The sequence below is a fragment of the Bombina bombina genome, chromosome 7 (assembly GCF_027579735.1).
Source record: "Bombina bombina isolate aBomBom1 chromosome 7, aBomBom1.pri, whole genome shotgun sequence".
NCBI classification, from domain to species: Eukaryota; Metazoa; Chordata; class Amphibia; order Anura; family Bombinatoridae; genus Bombina; species Bombina bombina.
In genome coordinates this window covers 274,010,341-274,025,571 of record NC_069505.1, presented here as the reverse complement: position 1 = coordinate 274,025,571, position 15,231 = coordinate 274,010,341, and the positions used below count along the sequence as shown (strand labels likewise).

Below are 15,231 nucleotides of genomic sequence, written 5' to 3'. Positions count from 1 at the left end.
GTATCCTGGTGCTGGGACATACAAGGGGGATAGTATCCTGGTGCTGGGACATACAAGGGGGATAGTATCCTGGTGCTGGGACATACAAGGGGGATAGTATTCAGGTGCTGGGGCATACAAGGTGGATAGTATCCAGGTGCTGGGACATACAAGGTGGATAGTATTCAGGTGCTGGGACATACAAGGTGGATAGTATTCAGGTGCTGGGACATACAAGGTGGATAGTATTCAGGTGCTGGGACATACAAGGTGGATAGTATCCTGGTGCTGGGACATACAAGGTGGATAGTATCCTGGTGCTGGGACATACAAGGTGGATAGTATTCAGGTGCTGGGACATACAAGGTGGATAGTATCCTGGTGCTGGGACATACAAGGTGGATAGTATCCTGGTGCTGGGACATACAAGGTGGATAGTATCCTGGTGCTGAGTGACATACAAGGTGGATAGTATCCAGGTGCTGGGACATACAAGGTGGATAGTATCCTGGTGCTGGGACATACAAGGTGGATAGTATCCTGGTGCTGAGTGACATACAAGGTGGATAGTATCCAGGTGCTGGGACATACAAGATGGATAGTATCCAGGTGCTGGGACATACAAGGTGGATAGTATTCAGGTGCTGGGACATACAAGGTGGATACTATTCAGGTGCTGGGACATACAAGGTGGATACTATTCAGGTGCTGGGACATACAAGGTGGATACTATCCAGGTGCTGGGACATACAAGGTGGATACTATCCAGGTGCTGGGACATACAAGGTGGATACTATCCAGGTGCACATACAAGGGGGATAGTATCCAGGTGCTGGGACATACAAGGGGGATAGTATCCAAGTGCTGAGTGACAAGTGGTTCATAGTGACCAGAGGATGCCACATTTTGGAATGCAGGAGAACCATAGGATAACCAAGAAGGCGGAGCATATCAGCTAGGGACCATAAACAAATATTATTATTATTATTAAGAGAAAATGAAATATTGTGAATAATGTTCCAAATTCCTGTTTAGTCTAGTGAGCAGATTGGCTATGGTGGGATTCCATACATACATTATAAATATTAACAGTTGTCTTACAAAAAAAAGAATTATTGTGTTCCATTACATTTTTTTGTGCTCCATCATTATTTTTATGAACAAATAATGTTAAGTTATGGATATGTGACACATAAATCGTCCAAAATCTTAGGTTTTGAAACTACATTTCCCATGATGCTCAGCCAGCATTTTCTATGGCCGCGTTCGGGCAGCGCTCAGGAGCTAGTGGAGGCGCTTCACTTCCAGCGATGACATGGCGCTAGGTGACGTCACAAGCAAGGGAGCTTAGAAAAAACGTTTGCATGTGCAAAGGGATCTGCTGCACAATAATGGACTTTGCGCATGTGAACGTTTTTTTCTAAGCTCCCTTGTAGCATTGTTACACAACACCGTTGTTACGCCAAGAATGGTTTCCACAGTGTTTCTGGTTTCCCCTGCCTTTCGACAAACATCGGAACTCCGACCCACCTCCATTCAGTTGCTCTCAGCTCAGCCCCTGTAGCTTATCCTGCCCCATTCAGCTAATAATAAATAAAGATATAAGGGCTGCAGCTCCCATCACTCACATGGGCAGGCTAAGCTACAGGGGCTGAGCTGAGAGCAACTGAATGGAGGTGGGTCAGAGCTCCGATGTTTGCCGAGAGGCAGGGGAAACCATTCTCGGTATAACACTGGATAAGCCTGACAGCAGCATTTAGTATAGGGCAAAGTGGAGATAGGTTACTTAACTTACTTAATCTCCACTTTGCCCTGTACTAAATGCTGCTGTCAGGCTTATCCGCCTCACTTGTCCCTCCTCTGCTGCTTATAAAAACATGGCAGCCTCCACAGCAACATGTGTGTGGAGGCTGCCATGTTGCCAAGCGTCTGAGCTTGCTCTGAAAAGTCCCAGCTTTTCCAGCACGCTGGAAGCGCTGGGACTTACGTCAGCAGAGCGCTCAAAAAACGCCAAGCCTCTCACTTTCAAGTGTGAAGAAAACGCTCCAAGCGAGTCCCAGTTCGATTGGAGCGCTGCCTGAACGCAGCGCATGATGTTCAGACACTAAGAAAACTGTCCGAGCATCATGGGAAATGTAGTTCCAAAACCTCTGGAGTGCCAAGGTTGAGCACCTATCAGTTGTGCTGGAAGCAGTGTTTCCACTACATCTACAAAACTTTTTCATAATTATCTAGAAGCCTGTTAACACTATAAAACCTAATAAAACTATGATATTTGTATTACATTAGGCTCTATAATTGAACTAATTTACTTTCTCAAACTTTTGTTTTGTTTGTAACTTTACCTAAAACATTTCAATGTATAAAAAAATATAACGAATATTATTTTATAAAAAATGAAATGTTTTTTAAAGGGACATGAAATCTATTTTTTTTTCTTTCATGATTCAGACAGATCATACAATTTTAACCAATTTACTTTTGTTATCTAATTTGCTTCATTCTCTTGCTATCCTCTGTTGAAGGAGCAGCAACACACTAGTGGGAACTATCGGAATACATTGGGTAATCCATTGACATGAAGCATACATATGCAGCAACCTATCAGGATCAGCTCCCAGTAGTGTATTGCTGCTCCTGAGTCTACCTATGTTTGCTTTTCAACAAAGGATACCAAAGGAACAAAGCAAATTAGAAAATAGAAATAAATTGATAAGTTGGTTAAAATTGCATGCTCTATCTTAATCACAAAATACATTTTTTGGCTTTACTGTCCCTTTTAAAGGGATACTAAACCCAATTTTTTTATTTCATGATTCACATAGAGCAGCAATTTTAAGCAACTTTCTAATTTACTCCTATTATCAATTTTTCTTCGTTCTCTTGCTATTTTTATTTAAAAAGCAGGAATGTAAAGCTTATGAGACAACCCATTTTTGGTTGAGAGCCTGGGTTATGCTTGCTTATTGGTTTGCTAAATGTACCCACCAATAAGCAAGCGCTACCCAGGGTGCTGAACCTAAAATGGGCTGGCTCTTAAGCTTTACATTGCTGCTTTTTAAATAAAAATACCAAGAGAATGAAGAAAAATTGATAATAGGAGTAAATTAAAAAGTTGATTAAAATTGATTCTCTATCTTAATAATTAAATAAACAATTTGGGTTTAGTATCCTTTTAAAGGGACACTGAACCCAAGTTTTTTCTTTCGTGATTCAGATAGAGCAGCAACTTTCTAATTTACTCCTATTATCAAATTTTCTTCATTCTCTTGGTATCTTTATTTGAAAAGTAAGAATGTAAGTTTAGATGCCGGCCCATTTTTGGTGAACAACCTGGGTTGTTCTTGGTGATTGGTGGATTAATTTAATCGACCAATAAAAAAGTGCTGTCCAGTATTCTAAACGAAAAAAAGCTTAGATGCCTTCTTTTTCAAATAAAGATAGCAAGAGAACGAAGAAAAATTGATAATAGGAGTAAATTAGAAAGTTGATTAAAATTGCTGTTCTGTCTGAATCACAAAATAAAAACTTTGGGTTTAGTGTCCCTTTTAAGTGTGAACATTTAGTGGTAACAGAATGACAAAAAAAATCAGTGTCTGAATTACATAAAATCTGTAAAGCAATAAGTAACTTTATGGAGTCAAGTGAACCAGTTTATTTTTTTTACTGCCAACCACATAGCAAACTGATTTAATTTTTTTTAACTTTTTAAATAATTTTTTTGGCATATGAAACAGAAAAGAGTGGGATTATCTGAAACTGGATCTAAACGCATAAACAGTTCTAAGATACGTTTACTCCACATCTAAATGATTTGTCTTGATAAATAACTAAAATTCAAGCAACATCTAGCATATGTAGTGTTTTTCAGGGTCTATTTAGTGTGACCCACCCAGCTGATTTTACTGACCGTTTAAAATTTAAAGTGAATGTCAATTTTGATGCTAAAGTGCCCTTTTTTAAAAAATTCGATTAAAATCAGGGGCACTTTAATTCATCAAAATGTACATTTCACTCCTGTTGTGAAAAAAAACTTACCTTTTTATCTTGACAGCAGCTCCAGCTTCCTCCGATCGTCACAAGTCATTTCTGATGTCAGAAATGATGGATAGGTCATCCTCCAATCACGGCTTCCCCCCTGGGGGAATCAGTGTCTGATTCAATGCCGTGATTGGAGGAAGCCGGATTCATCATTTTAGACCCAGGAAGAGGCTTTGCGACGGGTGGAGGAAGCTGGAGCGGCTGTCAAGTTTAAAAGGTAAGTTTTTTTTTTTTTTTTTTTTTCTCACAACGAGTGAAATGTAAATTTTGATGAATTAAAGTGCCCCTGTTTTTAATCAAATTTTTAAAAACCGGGCACTTTAGCATCAGAATTGACATTCACATTAAGCCAATATTAAAGAGACATGAAACCCCAATTTTTCTTTTATGGTTCAGATAGAGAATACCATTTTAAACAGCATTTCAATTTACTTCTATTATTTAATTTGCTTCATTCTTCAGATATCCTTTGTTGAAGAAATAGCAATACACATGGTTGAGCCAGTCACACGAGACATCTATGTGCAGCCACCAATAAGCAGCTACTGAGCATAGTTATATATGCTTTTCCAACAAATGATATCAAGAGAATAAAGCAAATCAGATAATAGAAATAAATTGGGAAGTTGTTTAAAATTGCCTGCTCTTTCTAAATCATGAAAGAAAAAAATTGGGTTTCATGTCCCTTTAAGCTAAAATTAGTTTATTATTTTTTTTTTTAAATGTTTGTTGCACAAAATATCATTAAATCAATTTATGTTAAATGATACAATTAATTTGTACTTTGGACAGTTTATGTAACCTTTTATTAAAAACATAAAATGTTATAATATTGCAAAGTATTACACTCCCCCCACTGGCTAGCAAATTTTCTGTGTGGAATACGGATATGTAACTTTTCTTTATTGGATCAGTATGGAATGATAGTTTTATGGAGCTTCTGTGCCTGATCACACAATAGAGGAGTCATTGATGATATTTTTAGGATCACTAAGGGCCAGATTACAAGTTGAGCGTAAAATATCGCTTTTGCTAAAGCGATATTTGTGCTCCACTTTGTAATACCAGCGCACTCAAATGTGCGCTGGTATTACAAGTTAGGTACAATGCGAACTCGAGCTTGCGTTCGCATTGCATGGAAGCTTTACGCTCACGAGATCCCGCTTCCATAGGCTCCAATGGGAGCCTCGTTCTCATGCCGTCAGACACGGCTTGAGAACTAGCGAGGCGAAGGGGGTAAGTCGTGCAGCGATGGGCAGCAGATTGTAAATATATATGTATATATACATATATATTTACGCTTTAATATGTGTATATACACATATTAACACATAAATGAATATATATGTATATAAGCATATACATATATATTTACTGGGAACACACAGTTCCCATAGACCGCAATGTAAAGGCACTTTTTAATGCAGTTTTTGTTCTAACATTCCACACCCACCACGTTTTAGCCCTGCAGTTATTAATAAAATTTTTTTTTGAAAATGCTACATTTTTTTAAATTTTTTTTAAAGGCACAGTACACTAAATTTTGGGGGCAATTGGGGGACATTTTTAAAATTGATCAAAGGTCTGAGTGCTTCCAATGGCTGGCTATTTATTGCGTGCCCGTAAATGGGTAATAAATTAGCGCTCCACTTGAAATCTAGCTCTAAATGTGCCGTGTGGACCAGTTGCTAACAACTAGTTTTTCAATTCTCAAGTGCAGTGTGCATAGCACAAGGCCATTGCTATGTAATTATTTTATTTCTATTCTTAAATTTTAATATCTTGAGCAATCAGACCATTCCAGAAACCAAGAACATTTATGCTTTGACACCAGTTAGGGGTGTTTGTTATATAACAACTAATTCCTGTCCAAATCCAAAGCTATTTATCTATTCAAACTTGATATTTCTTCTGTAAAAAAGGGCATACTAGCCCAGTTTTCTCCAATGCGATTTTTGCCTTGTTACACTTGCTAGGGAAAGAATTATTCAGTATTTTGTGTGCCAAGTAACAGATGTTATTTCAAAAATCCTACAAATTCATTTTCTTTAGATGAACAGATGTGCATTGCACAATATTTGCTTTTTCTTAAAACACCAATATTGAAGTAAGGCAGATTGTGGAACAGTTGTCCGAACCTACAGTTATCAAAGACAGCAATATCATTTATTTGTACCAGTTTTGAAAGCATAGTAACTTTTAAGTAGTTGTCGTTACATTACATCTGGAGGACATAATTTATTATTGTTTTTCTAATATCAGTTGAAAGAGTCTAGTTCCTTTGTATTTTTGTGGTTTAGTAGCCTGTTTTTTCAGAAGCTAAATCAAGTAAATTACTAGAGAGTGAAGAAATATTGTGATACCTGATATTTAAATTCATGTTAATTTTTATTTTATTAATGTTAAAAGGGACAAGAAACCCCAACATTTTCGTTCATGATTTGGATAGAACATGCAATTTCAAACAGCTTTCTAATTTACTTCTATTATCAAATTTGCTTCATTCTCTTGTTATCCTTTGCTGAAGGAACAGCATTGCACTACTGGCAGTTAGCTGAACACATCTAGTTAGCCAATCACAAGAGACTAATGTAGGCAGGCACCAATCATCAGCTAGCTCCCACTAGTGTAGGATATGTGCGTATTCTTTTTCAACAAAGGATACAAAGCGAACAAAGTGCATTTGAAAATAGAAGTGAATTTTAAAAAGAAGTGTCTTAAAATTATACGCTCTATCTGAATCCTGCAAGTGTAATTTTGACTTTCTTATCCCTTTAACAAAATTCTTACCTACCTAAATGCATTTATTTTAAGAAAAAATTAAACAAAAACTTTTGTTTGCTTTTATTCAAAACCTTAAAAAGACATGAAACCCAACATTTTTCTTTCATAGTTCAAATTTACTTTGTTGTTATGGTATTCTTTGTTGAGGAGATAGCTATTTAGGTAGCGTGCACATGTCTGCAGAAATATATGGTAGCAGTTTTGCAAGAATGCTTTTAAACACCAGATGGCAGCAATGTACAACTTGTAGCCACCAATCAGCATGCGCTATCCAGCATCTGAACCAAAAATGGTCTGGCTCCTTAGCGTTGATTTTTGTTTTTACAAATAAAGATAGCGCGAGAAAAAAACGAAAACTTGATAATAGGAGTAAATTAGAAAGTTGCCTAAATTTGCTTGCTCTACCTGAATCATGAAAGAAAAACATTTGGGTTTAGTGTCCCTTTAAATGGGGAAATAGGAGTTCTTTTAAACCATAGGGAAACACAATGAATAACTCAATTTTTTTGATGATTTATAGTAAAAATTTTAAGAAAGTGTCCAATTTACTTATATTATCAATTTTATTTTATTTTTCTTTTGGAATCATTTGTTGAAGAGAAATTAGGTAGACTCAACAGGCGACACATGCCTTGAACACTATATAGCAGCAGTTTTGCAAGAATGTAGTACATTGCTGCCATCTGGTGTTTAAAAGCATTCTTGCAAAACTGCTGCCATATATTTCTGCAGACATGTGCACGCTACCTACGTAGGTATGTCTTCAACAAAGAATTCCATAACAACAAAGTCAATTTAATAACTTGGAAAGTTTCTTAAAATTGTATGCTTTATCTGAATCATGAAAGAAAAATGTTGGAGACCTTTCCTTTACTGGATAGTTAGTTGAATATTTAATGAATTTAAGTAGTTTTGTTCTATATTTCAAACTTAAAGGGATAGCCAATTCAAAATTCAACTTTCATGATTCAGATAGAGCAGAAAATTTTAAGCAACTTTCATTTTTGGTTCAGCACCTGAGTAGCACTTCTGATTGGATGGCTACATTTATACACCAATTAACAAGCGCTACCCAGGTTCTGAACCAAAAATAGGCCGGCTCCTATGCTTACATTTAAGCTTTTTTAAAATAAAGATACCAAGAGAATGAAGAAAAATTGATAACAGGAGTAAATTTGAAAGTTGTTTAAAATTGCTGCTCTATATGAATCATGAAAGTTTAATTTTGACTAGACTATTACTTTAAGTTAGTAAATTATTATTTATCTATTTTTTATCAAAACTGTATCTTGAGCATAGTATTTAGAATTAGTTTTTTTGATGTACCAACCTAGCTGTCTTAAAATAAAGCATTGTGGGTAATTTTACTTGTTTGAATCTTGTGTCAGAAAAAAACAACTCTTGTTAACCTTTTCTCTTTGAATTCTAATATAGTATATACGACCTCGCGTTTAAACCAGATGGAACTCAGCTTATCGTTGCTGCTGGAAATCGAGTTTTGGTATGAAATTATTTTGAAATATGCTCTTTGTGTTTTTCTGTTTTTCTCTCAAAGTTTTATAAAATTTACTTTTTCTATTTTTTTTTTAATGAAGGTTTACGACACATCAGATGGAAGTCTAATTCAGCCTCTGAAAGGACATAAGGATTTAGTGTATTGTGTGGCGTATGCAAAAGATGGTAAACATCTATATCAGCAGCTTAATAACTTTGTTTCCTTGCATGCATGACAAGATGATAAAAAAATACATGGAAGTCACAATTAAAGGGACAGTTTATCCCCTTTTATTTATTCCCAATGATCCATTTTACCTGCTGGATTGTACTAAATTGTTTTATAAGTAGCTCCTAACCCTCATTTCGGCATTTAAAATAGCTGATTTAGCCTGTGGTATCCCCACCTATACTGAACGTTTCTGGTCTAAAGTACAGACTATGGTCAGGCAATGTAAACACAGCTAGCAGAAAAAAATACGCTCCCAGTGGGGTGTAGAAGAGTTAATTAAAGGGACAGTTTTTTCCAGATTTTGTATTATTTAAAAAAATAGATAATCCCTTTATTACCCATTACCTAGTTTAGAGCAATTAAAACTGTTATATTAATATACTTTTTACCTCTATGATTACATTGTATCTAAGCCTCTTCAGACTGCCCCTTATTTCAGTTCTTTTGACAGGACTTGCATTTTAGCCAATCAGTGCTGACTCATAAATAACTATGTGAGTGAGCACAATGTTATTTATATGGCACACATGAACTTGCGCTGTCTAGCTGTGAAAAACTGAGATAAGAGACGGCCTTCAAGGGCTTAGAAATTAGCATATGAGCCTTCCCATGTTTAGCTTTCAACAAAGAATACCAACAGAACAAAGGAAGTTTGATGATAAAAGTAAATTGGAAAGTTGTTTAAAATTGAATTCCCAATCTGAATCATGAAAGTTTAAATTTGACCAGACTGTCCCTTTTTAATGAAATTATAATGTTCCATTGTTCTCTTTAAGTATTGGGCTTTGGTTTACAAACAGATATTAAATAAGGAAGCAAGTGTGTGTACACAAAGTGTTAACATATTAAGATATAATTTCACCTGCAAGCTCAACCCATTGTAATATGCTGTGTAGTTTAAAAGCACAAAACAAGCAATTTCATATACACAAATAAACCTAAAAATGCAATTTCTCATGCATTTTAATGGTCATTACTATCCCTTTAAGCTTTTATGACTCCAACATGCAATTAAAAAAACAAAAAAAACTTTACAATTTAATCAGATTTTCTTTGTTATTTTTATATCTCTTTAAATGTAGTCTCCATGGGAGGATACTTTTGTATTCAATAGTTTTTGTGTTCACTGTTTATTTGTGTTGTATAGTAGCTTAAAAATATTGTTTTTAATTTTTATTATTATTCCGTTCTGTCCCCCAGACATTCTTCTTTGCCTGTATGGGATTACTGCTGAAAATTCTACCTTCTTTCTCTTACCAATAATTTATTACTACATTTTACTACATTTAAAGCAATTTTATTTTTTTCTGACTACAGGTAAACGATTTGCCTCCGGATCTGCAGACAAGAGCGTTATTATTTGGACGTCCAAATTAGAAGGAATTCTAAAATACACGTGAGTACCTGTCTGGTCGAGACTTTGATGCAATCATATGTATATCATTGTATTGAAGAGCTTTATTGTGACCTTTAGAGAGATGTGTATATTTGGAGTAGATATTACTTTCTTTTTAAGTTCCATTATAGTGGAAAAATTGACCCTGCCGCTCTGTGTGTTTAAACCCCCCAAAGGGGGGTCACTGAGGGTCAACTAATCAGCAGTGGTAGTCACACAGCTGGGTTGTGACTACTGCTTTCTGATTGGGATAGCGACCTTGTCCGCTTAGGACTAGCAATGCTCTGTTGCTCATAAGCGGTACTTTAACTATGTTTTTCCCCTCTGCAGGGGATAAACTGATGGCATTCTAGGGTAATTTGTGTTAATATTTAATGCTCTTACAAATTAGAGAATGGAATTTTTCCACTATAATGATTCTTTAACCCCTTAATGATCACAGCACTTTTCCATTTTCTGTCCGTTTGGGACCAAGGCTATTTTTACATTTCTGCGGTGTTTGTGTTTAGCTGTAATTTTCCCCTTACTCATTTAATGTACCCACACATATTATATACCGTTTTTCTCGCTATTAAATGGACTTTCAAAATATACCATTATTTTCATCATATCTTATAATTTACTATAAAAAAATTATAAAATATGAGGAAAAAATAGAAAAAAACACACTTTTTCTAACTTTGACCCCCAAAATCTGTTATACATCTACAACCACCAAAAAAAACATATGCTAAATAGTTTCTAAATTTTGTCCTGAGTTTAGAAATACCCAATGTTTACATGTTCTTTGCTTTTTTTGCAAGTTATAGGGCCATAAATACAAGTAGCACTTTGCTATTTCCAAACCACTTTTTTTCAGAATTAGCGCTAGTTACATTAGAACACTGATATCTTTCAGGAATCCCTGAATATCCATTGACATGTATATATTTTTTTTTAGAAGACATCCCAAAGTATTGATCTAGGCCCATTTTGGTATATTTCATGCCACCATTTCACCGCCAAATGCGATCAAATAAAAAAAATTGTTCACTTTTTCACAATTTTTTTCACAAACTTTAGGTTTCTCACTGAAATTATTTACAAAAAACTTATGCAATTATAGCATACATGGTTGTAAATGCTTCTCTGGGATCCCCTTTGTTCATAAATAGCAGACATATATGGCTTTGGTTTTGCTTTTTACTAATTTGAAGGCTGCTAAATGCGACTGCGCACCACACGTGTATTATGCCCAGCAGTGAAGGGGTTAATTAGGGAGCATGTAGGGAGCTTCTAGGGTTAATTTTAGCTTCAGTGTAGTGTAGTAGACAACCCCAAGTATTGATCTAGGCCCATTTTGGTATATTTCATGCAACCATTTCACCGCCAAATGCAATCAAATTAAAAAAAACGCTAAATTTTTCACAATTTTAGGTTTCTCACTAAAATTATTTACAAACAGCATGTGCAATTATGGCACAAATGGTTGTAAATGGTTCTCTGGGATCCCCTTTGTTCAGAAATAACAGACATATATGACTTTGGCGTTGCTTTTTGGTAATTAGAAGGCCGCTAAGTGCTGCTGCGCATCACACGTGTATTATGGCTAGCAGTGAAGGGGTTAATTAGGTAGTTTGTAGGGAGCTTGCAGGGTTAATTTTAGCTTTAGTGTAGAGATCAGACTCCCACCTGACACATCAGACCCCCTGATCCCTCCCAAACAGCTCCCTTCCCTCCCCCACCCCACAATTGTCCCCGCCATCTTAAGTACTGGCAGAAAGTCTGCCAGTACTAAAATAAAAGTGTTTTTTTTTAAAAAAAAATAAAATACATTTTCAGCATATTTACATATGCTAGTTTGTAGGATCCCCCCTTAGCCCCCAACCTCCCTGATCCCCCCCAAAACAGCTCTCTAACCCCCCCCTCTGCCTTATTGGGGGCCATCTTGGGTACTGGCAGCTGTCTGCCAGTACCCAGTTTGCAAGAAATTTTTTTTTTTTTTTTAATGATTATGTTATTTTTCTGTAGTGTAGCTTCCCCCCACAGACCAATCCCCCACCCCCTGATTAAGGTATTTTATATAGATTAACACTATTTCTTATTAACTTAAACTTAAATTAAACTTTTGATACAAACTTTTTTTCTGTAGTGTAGCGGTTCCCACTCGCTCCCTCCCCGTGCACGCGCCCGCCCCAGCCCTCCCGTGCACGCGCGCGCTGGCTCCCGTGCGCGCCTCCGATCACCCCCGCCCACGATCCCGCCCCCCTACACATCATCAAGGCCACCGATGGCCGCCTCCCGAACCGGCTCCCACCCACCAACGAATTTAGCCGGTGATGTCCGGTGCAGAGAGGGCCACAGAGTGGCTCTCTCTGCACCGGATTGCTAAAAAAGGTTATTGCAGGATGCCTCAATATCGAGGCATCACTGCAATAACCGGAAAGCAACTGGAAGCGAGCAGGATCGCTTCCAGCTGCTTTCCAGACCAAGGACGTACGCCACACGTCCTCGGTCATTAAGTGTATTTTTTTTGAGGACGTGTGGCGTACGTCCTTGGTCGTTAAGGGGTTAAAGGGATAGGAAAGTCAAAATTCATGGATCATGAAAGAAAAATTTTGTGTCTCATGTCCCTTTAATTATATAACTAAATAGTTAGTTGAAAATGTCATCCACTGCCAAAAAAATATATAGTTTCAGTAGACAAATTCTCTATTTCTGTTTAAACTGAGTGATAGCAAAATTCCGTGGTAGTTGGGGTAAAAGTTGCATATGATGTTCGGCCAGGATCTTACTTTAAAATGAATCACTGTGTTGTTTAACAAATATCTGTGAGAGGTCCAATTGGATATTTAAAGGGATAAAAATGAAGACAATTTTTTTTTAATTTTATTTCTGTCAATATTGTTAGATCAGTCAAGCTCTGTATACAATCTAGATGTCAGCGTATATATATTTTTGCTTGTATGATATTTCATTTTTTTCTCTATGTCCTCAATAAAACAAAATAAAAAAGAATAAAAAAAAAACTGAACAATAAACTCCAGTCCTTAAAGTGCCATAAAACATGTTGAGATCTGTGCATATCCTAAACGTGCTAATGAAGTAAAAATAGTTTACATAAAAAAAATTGTTTCAAAATTACTGGCAAGTATTTTAAAATATTTTTCAAAAATAAGCAAAATGACTTACATAGCCATGCTTTCTGGAGTAGTCTGATCCACCCCCCCCCCTTATCAGTGTTAAGCTACAGAAACACAAGCATTGTATTTCGCAGCAGCTTATTTGATTCTAGGCGCAGATAATGAGTGTGCACTTCTGCATTCTACCAAAAGCAAAGGTAGATTTAGATGCAGCCGTAGAAGGAAATGTGTGGGAGGAGTTAGAGCTGTACAATTTGGAAACTTAAAAAAGAAAGGGTTAATGGCGAGGCACTGCAGTATAAATTTGCAGGTAAAGTAATTAAAGTACATATTATTATATTTTGTCTCTATCCCAACTTGTTTTATGTCCCTTTAAGGGGTTAAAGGGACACGGAACGTAAAATTGTTCTTTTATAATTTAAATAAAACAAGCAATTTTAAACAACTTTACAATTTACTTCTATAATCTAATTTGCTTTGTTCTCTTGTTTTCATTTGTTGATAAAGATACCTTGGTGTGCTCAGGAGCAGCAATGCACTACTAGGATTTAGCTGCTGATTGGTGGCTGCATATACAGTACTGTGCAACGGTTTGTAGCAGGCATCTACTTAGAAGAACTGATGCTGTTTTTAAAGTGAATGTAAATTTTGATGCTAAAGTGCCCGGTTTTTAAAAATTTGATTAAAAATAGGGGTACTTTAATTCATCAAAATTTACATTTCACTCGTGAAAGAAAACTTACCTTTTAATCTTGACAGCCACTCCAGCGATTCTCCCGGTCGTCGCAAACCATTTCTGATGTCAGAAATGATGGATCGGTCATCCTTCAATCACGGCTTCCCCCTCGGGGGAATCAGTGTCTGATTCAACACTGTGATTGGAGGAAGCCGGATTCCTCATTTTAAACCCAGTAAGAGGCTTTGCGACGGACAGAGGAAGCTGGAGCGGCTGTCAAGATTAAAAGGTAAGTTTTTTTTTTTCACAACAGGAGTGAAATGTAAATTTTGATGAATTAAAGTGCCCCTGTTTTTAATCAAATTTTTAAAAAACGGGCACTTTAGCATCAAAATTTACATTCACTTTAAGGAAAATGGTGGTTACACCAAATATTGACTTGATTTAAATGTTTCTTCTGTTCACTCATTTTGCTAATTGATGAAAATAAACTATTAACATTTTTGAAAGCATTGTTACTTTACAGCATTTTTTCACACATGCCTAAAACAGTACTGCATATACCTCTTGTCATTGGGTCTCTCAATGTGCTCAGCTAGCTCCCAGTAGTGCAGTATTACTTCTTCAATAAAGGATACCAAGAGAATGAAAACACATTTCCTAATAGACGTAAACTGGAAAGTTGTTTAAAATTGTATGTTCTATCTGAATCACACTAGAACAATTTTGGGTTTCATGTCCCTCTAACTTCTTTGCGGGGGTTAAACACATAGAGCTCCAAAGTGAGTAGTGTAGGAATGGCATGCTGTAACAAATATAACATTTAATTTTCCACTACAATATCCCTTTCAAATTCTAGACCCTACTTTATTTTTTTTTTTTTTTTTTTTTTTGGAGGAATTTGTTTGTCTCAAGCATTTTATCATTTTCTATTTGTTATATCCTCTTTTAATCAAACTAAACAAAACAACAACTAATGACAACATAAACTACATTTCCTAAACAATCAAATGATATGAATATAGACTTGATTAAAGGGATATGAAACCCACATTTTTCTTTCATGATTCAGATACAGCAGGAATTTGTAACAATTTTCTAATTTACTCCTATTATAAAATTTTCTTTGTTCTCTTGGTATCTTATTTAAAAAAAAGCAGGAATGTAAGCTTAGGAGACGGCCCATTTTTGGTTCAGCACTAGGGTAGCGCTTGCTGATTGGTGTCTAAATGTAACCACCAATCAGCAAGCGCTACCCAGGGTGCTGAACCTAAAATGGGCCCTCTCCTAAGCTGACATTCATGTTTTTTTCAAATTAAGATACCAAGAGAACGAAGAAAACTTTATAATAGGAGTAAATTAGAAAATTGCTTAAAATGGCTGCTGTATCTGAAACATGAAAGAAAAATGTGGGTTTCATATCCCTTTAAGTTAGCTCATGCACTGATTGTAGCAATTACTATCTAGCATGTAACAGGGCCAGGTTACCTACACTATGCTTAAAGGG

General features: G+C 36.2%; 1 protein-coding gene across 1 annotated transcript in view; it reads left to right on the top strand.

Moving 5' to 3' along the window:
• Window positions 1-15,231, top strand: part of IFT122 (intraflagellar transport 122) — a 172,338-nt gene that overhangs the window by 1,946 nt on the left and 155,161 nt on the right. The window contains exons 2-4 of the mRNA XM_053720769.1: window positions 8,239-8,305; window positions 8,400-8,484; window positions 9,848-9,926. Coding sequence (XP_053576744.1) covers window positions 8,239-8,305; window positions 8,400-8,484; window positions 9,848-9,926 — 231 coding nt within the window. The remainder of the gene's footprint in view (window positions 1-8,238; window positions 8,306-8,399; window positions 8,485-9,847; window positions 9,927-15,231) is intronic.